Source organism: Acipenser ruthenus, chromosome 11 (genome assembly GCF_902713425.1).
Source record: "Acipenser ruthenus chromosome 11, fAciRut3.2 maternal haplotype, whole genome shotgun sequence".
Lineage (NCBI taxonomy): Eukaryota > Metazoa > Chordata > Actinopteri > Acipenseriformes > Acipenseridae > Acipenser > Acipenser ruthenus.
In genome coordinates, this window is record NC_081199.1 from 26,563,357 (window position 1) to 26,573,918 (window position 10,562).

General features: G+C 38.1%; 1 protein-coding gene across 2 annotated transcripts in view; it reads right to left on the bottom strand.

Annotated features, from left to right (window-relative positions):
• Positions 1-10,183, bottom strand: part of LOC117426798 (neurobeachin-like protein 1) — a 72,293-nt gene extending 62,110 nt beyond the window's left edge. For both annotated transcript variants that reach the window (XM_059033529.1, XM_034044819.3), the window contains exons 1-2: positions 10,114-10,183; positions 9,047-9,602 (exon numbers count right to left, since the gene is read on the bottom strand). In XM_059033529.1, coding sequence (XP_058889512.1) covers positions 9,047-9,097 — 51 coding nt within the window. In that variant the 5' untranslated portion in view covers positions 9,098-9,602; positions 10,114-10,183. The remainder of the gene's footprint in view (positions 1-9,046; positions 9,603-10,113) is intronic.
• Positions 10,184-10,562: the final 379 nt, after the last annotated feature.

Below are 10,562 nucleotides of genomic sequence, written 5' to 3' on the forward strand. Positions count from 1 at the left end.
TTTACACAGTCCCAGAGGATCCCCAGGGGCCCATGGCATTTTTCATAACAATTTAGTCTACTGCAGAGTATTACTTCTGTTAATTTATAAATATCGTGGTCAATAATTAACTAGTATCAACAATAATAATACCAAAAAACAAAAATGCAAAACGCACAGGCAAAAGCGCCAAATCATGTATATGTAAACATATATAAACTTTGTTCGATCTGTAGAGGCTAGTGTAGGTTTTAGTTTTTTCCCTGCTTAATTGTGCTTCCAATCAGCCTAGAAGACATGCAAACGAAGTATTCGTAATCTACATGACTGACTTATCAAGCATCAAATTATCCAAATATGTAGACAAATGTCAGTTAATATTAAATCACTATCGTTTGAGCAGAACTATAGTTCATCCATGCTGCAAAATGTCTTCCCAATTTGTCCAAAAATGGTAATTTATCGCTTATCTCAGCTCTGCTGTCTGTGCCTGGGGACCTAACTGGTGGGCACAGGACTTAGCCTTCAATCCTACGGCTTCCCCAACTAGAATTCCTGGCCAGTCTCCCTGCATCTTACTGTGGAGCTAGATCCCATTATCTACAGCGTCCCACACAAGACCTGATTTACATTAGGAGAGAATGACAGAAACACACCCAAGCAAGAACAGACTTAAAAACCACACAAAAAAAACAAGCCCTACAGTATGAAATCATACACTAAAATTAACATTAGATGATGCAATGTGATGCAAGTAGTTCAGTACTATATTGTACCTGGGCAGCAGTGTGGAGTAGTGGTTAGGGCTCTGGACTCTTGACCGGAGGGTTGTGGGTTCAATCCCCAGTGGGGGACACTGCTGTTGTACCCTTGAGCAAGGTACTTTACCTAGATTGCTCCAGTAAAAACCCAACTGTATAAATGGGTAATTGTATGTAAAATAATGTGATATCTGTATAATGTGATATCTTGTAACAATTGTAAGTCGCCCTGGATAAGGGCGTCTGCTAAGAAATTAATGATAATAATAATAATAATCTGACAAGCTGATCTGCAAAACCTGTTGATTTGTGCTGAAATGATTAATTTAAAATCAATTTTTTATATTTTACTTGCTTCCGATGGATGCTGTGTGCTCTGGCTCCAGATAAGATTATTGTAACTGAAAGAAGGCACACATTGCTAGTGAAGATAATGCATCCCATCCTCTTTTTTGCGAGAACATCACCTTGCTATATTTTCTTGTATTCAAATGATCAAAAAAACAGGGCAAGGGCAGCAAGTACTGTACAGTAGGTGAACATTTTGAAAATAAACCTTTCCTGTTTACACTTTGTGCAAGGTTTAGATCATTGAAATGAAGAGGCTGTTCAGTAGCAAAGCCCATTGAAAGATATGCTCATTCCATGTGCTTCAGGATATTTGTGTGACCCACAATGATGTTTAAATTTACGCTTAGAAAATCCTTGTTACTGTACAGCTTTCAATTTATGCTGTGCAAAAGAAACATCTTTACCACAAGTATGTAACTACGCACAGGACTGATACACTCCTTGATGAAGGCAGACAGATCATTTAAACACTGTGTATTAAATTGGGGCTGCTGCCGGTTCCATATACAGTGTAGAATCCAATCTGCAGCCAGACTCTAAACACAGGTCAGAGATTGCTATGCTCTGTAAATATAAATAAAGTAGGGTGGATTATCTCTGATAATTTATCTGCGTTTTATACTGTAGCTTTAGATTCCTGCCAAACCACAATTCTGATTGGGGGATGAAGAGAGCCCTGGTTCAAGCTGGTTTTGCAGGGTACCCCCATAGCATACACCATCAAGAAGGCACTGTTCTGATGGTCAATACAGCTTGCATGCATTCACTGTTTATCTAGGTTTTTATTACTTACCTTATCAGTCACAACTGACCACACATTAAGCAATCAGTTGTCTTCTGGGGCTTTTGCCTTCACCTTAAAGACACAAGACCCCATTGTCCTTGATTCCTAATTGCAAACGACTCTGTAATTCATGTTTAAACATTGTTAAATATTTGCTACTACCCATTTTACAGTCAACTAACTAACAGCTGGGCTTGAGACCATGCCCTTCATTTGATCATGAGTAGGGCCCTGCGGTTTTCACGACTTTGTTTTTTTAACATGCAATTTAGTCCTCTAGCCACATAAATGTCGATATAGCCTCCACGGTAAGCCATGTAATGAGACATTGTTAAATAATCATCTCATTACGTTAACCATTTGAATTGCTCCTCCCATTACTACAAAGTACGTATTAGCAGATTAATAAACTGAACGCTGCACATGGCTACTGACATGTATTTAACCCTTGCATCCCTGTGGATACGTATAACAGGATTTTAAAAGGACGTTTTTCAATATTATTTCAGATAACTCATAAGTGTAGATTTATAGGCTTTAAATTTACCAGTACACTTTTTCTTGTGCATTTTATTTTTCTGTTAAACTTAAGTATGGTCAGTTGGTTAACCCGGTCTTCTTTCACGTTGACGTTGCTCTGTGAAAATACTTCTTTCAGCATCCACAGAATTGGTAACAACTGACAAATATCTTTTAGCCTTTCTTGCTAAATTGGAAAACAGTTATTCTGCATTTCTCCAAAATTCGGTAACAATCCTTACAATTACTGTTAATTTTATTATGTACTACACGACACACAAACAAATATACAAAACAATTAAAAACAAAGCATTAAGATCGTACTGTTACCATATACACACGCATTGCACAATAATACAAAGCAAATTAAATATCTACTTGCTGAAGTGGTTTTTATTTTAGCCAATGAGTTGTTCAGTTGTAGCAGGCAGCAATGTAACAAAAGGCACAGGGTAGTGACGTCACCTCCCTAGCAACAAGCCTCCTATGTTGGGAATGGGTTCTTTCAATGCAGCGGGTTTGTGCATTTGAGAAAGGAGAGGAAGACTCATGAAATTAGTTGGAGACTTACCCGTTTCAAACTGATGCTCCAGCGGCATGCCAAACTCAATTAAAGCACAAAATATGTACCATGTCCCCATTAAGTACATGAGCAGAGCGGCATCTGAAACAATTAAGTACGCCTTGCCGCTCTTTCGACGCTAGCGCGCCTTCCTCTGCCGCGCCAAGTGCCTCTGGTGCACCTTGGTTTCATACGGCACTCCAGTAGTGAACTGTACTTAATGCTAATATATGCAAATTATGTGCTAAAGAGTATGGTGTGTCCCACAATGCTACAGTGATCACCTGTTACCACCAGAATCAATCGTGGCAGCGGCCACAGAGGAGCAACCAGTTCCTCTCGAAGAATCTTCCAAATAATGATTCTCCGTGTGGTATCACTTGAATCCATATCTAACTAGCTATCTAGAACACGGAATGCTATGTGATAGAGTGGGTAAATGTTTTCATTGGTACAATTGCACAATATCGATAACAATCGTAAACACACACATACATTCACACTCACTCAATTCCTGGTTTTGTCATTACTTACTACAATGCACTGAACTTTCAATTCAGTTTGGCATGCCGCTGGAGCATGTTTTAAACAACCCCCATTTCAACAAAGTTTAAAAAAATATTTCCGATATATTCATAAGTGAAATTATTATTATTTTATTATTTATTTCTTAGCAGAACACTCTTATCCAGGGCGACTTACAATTATTACAAGATATCACGTTATTTTTACACACAATGACCCATTTATACAGTTGGGTTTTTACTGGAGCAATCTAGGTAAAGTACCTTGCTCAAGGGTACAGCAGCAGTGTCCCCCACCTTGGATTGAACCCACAACCCTCTGGTCAAGAGTCCAGAGCCCTAACCACTACTCCACACTGGAATTAATCCACTGGGCCGCTACGATAAACGGGCCGTGGGCTGCGTGTCCCTGATCTAGAGCACTCCACTATATGTAGTCTACATTTTAAAATGGAAGGCCAACATATGTGCAGTACAAGAAGACAGACAGAGGTTACTCGATACTATACCCCACCCCCTTCGAAGGAATTGGAATTGATCTTTTAGAGACATCATAATTGTTGCGATTGTTCAACTGCTTTAATTTGAAGCCAATTTAACTAACTAACCGTGACTTCAATTGAAGTCATTTGTTGCCACTGTGAGAAACTCATTTTAACAGAATACTGTCAATTGCAAGTTTGATCAATGGTGTGCTGGAACCAATTAAAAAGGAAAGGGAATCAGAACTGATTTTAAAAATGGAATTGACCCCAACCCTCCAATCAAGTGTCATCACAAAAGGATTTAGCAATTCTCCACAGTACGTAAACATGTCAGTGCGAGAAGCATGGTGTACTTCACGTACATGAAGACAGACTGGTTGTAAAGAATGCACTAACTTTAATGTGTGGCATATGTAGATGCAGGCGCCCCCACTATATCATCCTGAGCACAATAATCAAAGGGATTGTTAGTTGGCATGACCACATGCTCCTCCCATATAATTAAAGTTTTGCCTTTTAACAAAATAGACCATACAGTAGCCCATCTCTCATATCGCCATCTGCATATCTAAAAACAGATAACTGTGACAGAAGAATAAAAACAAGCCAAAAGCTTTCAAACCACAGCTGTTCATTAAATCTGGAAGCAAAATGCTATCCTGCTGTAAGCGTTTTGGGTATTACAGCAGCATTTGCAACCAATTTAAAGCAAGATTGAGTAGACCACCTCTCAAAAGAAAGCCTCTCAAAAGCAAATCTAACAAAACACTGGATTTCTCAACCCTCAAAATACTTAAATACTTCAATAACAGTTCTGTATCAAAATACCACTGAATCCTATTATAACTTTGTAATGGTTTTAACAGTGGAGAGAAGTATAGGACACAGTGTTATTTTCCAAGGCCCAGATGTCTTGCTGTTTTTGTGGTCTATGATGTATTTTAATTTGTGGAGCTGCACAATGCAATCCTAAATCATGCAGTGGGTAAAAACATTTAGACACCACATTTAGAATCAATGTAAAGAAACGGGATTGTAAAAATATATAGCATATATAAATTGGCTATTTCAGAGTTACATATACGTCATGCTGGCAGAAAAAAATGCATAGGTTCTGTACTGGGGTTCCTGAAATAGCTCTTTAAAGCACCTGCGGAATTAAACAGGTTACCCATGCATGCAGTAACATGCAAATATCTAGTATACAAAAGTTTCATTACTTCAGCAGTCCCCATCAAAGATACTGTATGAAGGTATAGCTCAAAATATATTTAACTTAGTTAGAAGACCGTAAAACATTCTGAAACAATGTGGTTAGGTTTTCCAGAGTCTATATTTCAAATGTGTGCCCCTCAACCCTACTTAAAAAAATAACATACACTTAACAGTAAAGCCATTTTCAACTTAAATTAAAGCACGTCAAAATGTAGCTTGGGGGCAATAGATTTGAAGCTTTTTTAAACTGTATAAGCAAAGGCTACAAAAGGCTGCTGGAATCTACAGAAGCAAATCTGTTTTGATCTGGGAGCACAATGCTCTGAACTGTTGTTGGCAAACACGTGGTATGAAGTTTTAAAACCTGACATGCTTCGTTGGCAGGCAGCAGCTTGGAAATATCATATATGCCTGTCTGATCAGAAATGTATGTTGTCATCGGCAACACCAACATAGCTTAACTGCATGAAATTAGTCTGGGTGGAAAAGCAGCTCCCAGGGCTACATGTACATGCTGTAGATGGAATTAATGACACCTTCAAGGTCTGGTAGTTCCAAGATGCCACACAGTACCTCAAAGTGGACAGGTTAATGTATTAGACCAAATGGGGCTTGTTATACAGTTCGCATTTTATAGGAAGCATTCACACTGTACAGCAGATCACATACTTAAGATGAATGTACGGTGAGTGAACCAGTATTCTAATAAAATCTGAAAGCCAAGTCTAGATGTTCAGTGATTATAGAAAACAATGAACATGTGCACATCCTGGGAACTTCTAGGTAATCGTTCCTATAGAGGGTTTTTTTGTGTTTTTTTTTTTCTTGGATTAGCAGTTTTGCACCATTACTAGTTTTACTGTGAGCTTACAGTAATTTGCCCCACTTAATCTTACTGCAAACAGGCAAGCCAGTCAGGAAAAGCTAAGGTGGCACAATTACTGTAAGCTTAATAGTAACACCTGGAATGGCTCAAAATGATATGCAACAGGAGTTTTAGGTTTCATACCAGAGTACAAAATGGAGCATTGAGGGACGTTGTAGCTTTATGGTTGATAAAACAGAGCCTATATTACATAATGGTGCTCCTATCTCCCTGCTGCTGCAGTAGGAAGTAGGAAGGCTGTCTGTGTGCCTGCTTCAGGTAATGTAAACAAAGAGCCAAGTTATACGGACACATAAATCCAAGAATCAAAGTAAAAAATATCACAAGACTGTGTGACACCGGCCTGTTCCCTTCCCAAAACACTTGCTGGATCTTACAAGGTAGCTTCGCAAACACTAGCAGTACACCCAACAGCTTTTCTATTGAGCCTGCCTTTTTAAATGCAAAGCACACACTTGTTCGCTTGTTTTAGTGAACTAGGCGAGCCTTTGAAAATCGCAGAGCCAGCTGATTACTCATCAAAACAGAGACAAACAAACATTTGGTTAAATGTTCCCCTCCCATGGCTTGCCCTTGGTGACAATAGCTCCGATTACAGAAGAATAATTCAGTGTGTCCAGACCAGTTATATGCACAGACCACTAACAGAAGTAAAATACCATTATCTAAAAACATATATATATGCAGCAATTGCTGATTTATTTAGTAGGCATTTATGATGCCAATAAAATGTATGACTAAAGCTGAAGGCCTACATTCTGACTAATGTACATGAATGGGTTTTGACTGAGTTTGCAGTGAATAGTATCTGCAGCGTCTCAGTACAAAGGTCATCCACAGGAAGACTTCTGTGAGCGAGAAGCCCAGAAAGAACAATACACTTCCCACGAAAGAAATTCCAACAGAAGAATCCATTAAGTCTTCTCGATTTAATCATGTACACAATATTGTGCCCAATGGGAGCTTTTATTTCATTAACATGAACACTGCCAATACAGTAGCAATAGGTTCTGTATTGTACTGCCATGTACAGTGCCGTGAAAAAGTATTTGCCCTGTCTGATTTTCTGCATTTTTGCATATTTATGACACTGAATGTTACCAGATCTTCAACCAAAACCTAATGTTAGATAAAAGGGACCCTGAGTGAACAAATAACACAAACATTTGATACATATTTCATTTATTTATTAAAGAACGTTATGCAACACCAATTGCCCCCGTGTGAAAAGTAATCGCCCCCTTAGACTCAATAACTGGTTACGCCACCTTTAGCAGCAATAACTGCAACCAAACGCTTCCTGTAGTTATTGATTAGTCTCTCACAGCGCCGTGGAGGAATGTGGAAAATCAGACAGGGGGCAAATACTTTTTCATGGCACTGTATTTCAGCGTGGCATTAGATTTGCTACACAGCAGGTCAATCACCTCATTCTGTGCTAAATTTAGAAATACTAAAATAAACTTTATAAAATTGAGAAAGACTTCTAGTCGAAATGTTTGCCGTTGAATTTATGACTTTTTTAGTATTTATAATTTTAGCACTAGTGAGTGTTTAATAGTTATGGATAATGTTGTGCTAATCATCTAGAAGGCTATATTGGTAGTTCAATCTACCCATAATTTCTGTTTGTAGACTTGCATACGAGGCAACCTGCTGTCAGCAGGTGTCAAAATATCGCAATCCCCAATCCAAGGGCACCTGCATTATGGACAGTAAACAACTAAAGCCAGTTGGTTAGATTGATCTTGGGTAAACAACTCATGTAAACAAACACAAGTTGCTCTGAGGCAACATCTCCAAGGAAACATCCCTGTACTTTCATACAAGGAATGTAGTCACTACATTACAGAAAACAGCCAAGCTGTACCAGGGAAATCACAAAGTATACTGCCTGTAAATGTTATGGGTAAATGATTTAATTTCAGAGGACATTTTTATTTAATTAATTTGATGAAAACAAAAATAATTAACAAAACAAAAGGAGTGAAACAGATGTACAGCGGAATGTGTTTTTGCTCAGAATGAGGTGTCACCTCAACAGATCATGTGGTACAAAACAAACGTTCAGCCAGGTAATGCTGCAGAGAGATGGATTTCTGACAGCAAGATAGTCTAGCATTTACAAGGGGCACCATCTGGAGTCCACAGAGAGCATGCAGTAAATTCCAGGCTGCACTGTGCCAAATTGCAACCTGCTACATTTAATATGCATGTATGCTTCGACAATGGAAGAAGTCAGTCATTTCTCACCAAGGCTGACATTTTTTGCCACACACTGGGGTTCTGCTGAATTTCTGGCTATCTGAATTTGCTTTTTCCTCCTGCTGACCACATTAAACATGCTTATTCAGGAAGGATTACCCTGTAAAATGTCCCTGTGTTTCTTATACTGTAGACATTTGTTACATAAGACAAAAAAACCACAAAAGTAGTAAAACCAGGACTAACCCTTGGATTTCAACACACCGGCTGCAGGTGCACAAGCATGACCGCTCTCGTTATCAGTCTTTGCAGCAAAGCTATCTGGTATCATACACTTTAGACCATCAAGAATAACTGATTTGGTCAAAGTCCAACATTTCTTTTATTTCTAAAACATGGAATTGACACCAGAAATACTTTCCAACTCAAAGGCTGAATTGTCAAAATGTAGACCTTTCAAGCAGTCATTTCAATCTATTCACACAGGTATTTAAGAACAACTCAAGAAACCTGTTAATCCTTCCAAACAAACATGCCCTGTTCGATTGATATGTTGCCAAGATGGGTCATTTTTGCGCAATTTAGCACGGTAGGTGTCTAAAAAAACAGACAACTTCAGAGCAAGGCTTCTGGTGGAGACATCATAAGCAATACAGTCCCCTGAAGTGGATGCAGTTTGCACTGATGCACTGGAAAATAAAACAACGGGCAGAATGCAAATACACAAGATTTAAATAGCATAATTAACAAAAATGGATGTAATAAAATACTGTACCTTGTTGCAATAGAGCATCCAAAGCTCATATTGCCTTTCCGTTGATGCCATTCCTTAGACCTTATTTAGAAATGTAATTTCAGGATCCTGAAATCTTCATGTTTTATTCTTCTGTTCCTGTTATTCTGATAACAATAATCACATCAACCCGGAAATGGGATATCCAGAGTACAGAAGAAAACTATATTCTGTGTCTGGGTCTGTGTTTGTGTGGGTGTGTTAATTAATCTATGTGGTTTAAAACGCGTAATGTAAGGAAAGCTTTTCAAGAACTGTTCTATGCATTTAAAACCAGTTCTGTTGAACCCAAGTATCGGCTTTACAGAATCCAGCTCTGTTAATTACAGATACAGTCATTGACTCGTTCTTCTTTGTTTGTTGGGCAATGGCAGTCACAATTCAGTGCGACCAGTCAGTTTGTTTCCCATTCTGCTTGTTCTTGATTTTAAATATCCGGATGGCTTCCTTCATTGATTATATCAACATGACGTAGTAAAAACTGGACTCACAAGTTTCAAGAAGAGAGCGGCCTGAAATGATTTGGATCTCTCATATCCTATTGGGAGAAAAAATAAATTAAAAAAAAAAAAAAAACTCAGTGACAGCTCAGCACTACATGAACATCAGACAGAAAGAGAGAGAAAAGCAAAAGCTGTCATACATGCCAAAGTCAGAATGTCAACGTGAGGGAAATTCTAGTGAAATTACCGATTGCTGACAAATATTCCGATTGGCTTTTAGTTTTAAAACGATGGGTCAAATAGTTAAGCCCCCCCCCCCCCCCCCAAAAAAAAAACTACCTGTGTAATAACATATCATTATGCTATTCCCCGTAGGTCATACACGTTATGTTGTCTAACCACGGTAGACACATAAACATGATAATATAGACAACCTTTATTAAACAATACTATTTTTAAACGATATTCTGAATGGAACTTTTTCAACTCTGTCTACTGCAAACATTGCTGACTGTTCCTTTAATAATAATAATAATAATAATAATAATAATAATAATAATAATAATAATAATGTTTAAAAATCGATAAAAACACAAAGTATAATACCATAGTCCAAATCCTCGATTTGTCCAAAGCCACCGCCAATTGCGTTGTCCAAATTGATATATGTGCTGAAACGTCGTTTATATATATATATATATATATATATATATATATATATATATATATATATATAAATCAACGCCTCGGAGCTACTGGTTCAGTACAGAACTATTTTAAACAACTAATGGTCGATGGCTCGGTGTGGCTTCTTTCTTTATAAATTGAATGTTTCGGAATAAACGTCAAGACCAAAAATAATGCAGAATTATTAAGGACGCTATTCCTACTGCCAACCAGACAGCAGCCTAAACAGTCCACAGAGGCAATACCCTAACAAAGCAGGGTGCTCCTTGAGACAACATTGCAAACAATTACGAATACATTCTTAAATGAAGACTTCAAACTTCTAAACTGCATTCTGTTCCCCGCCCACATTCCTGGACAAACGCTGC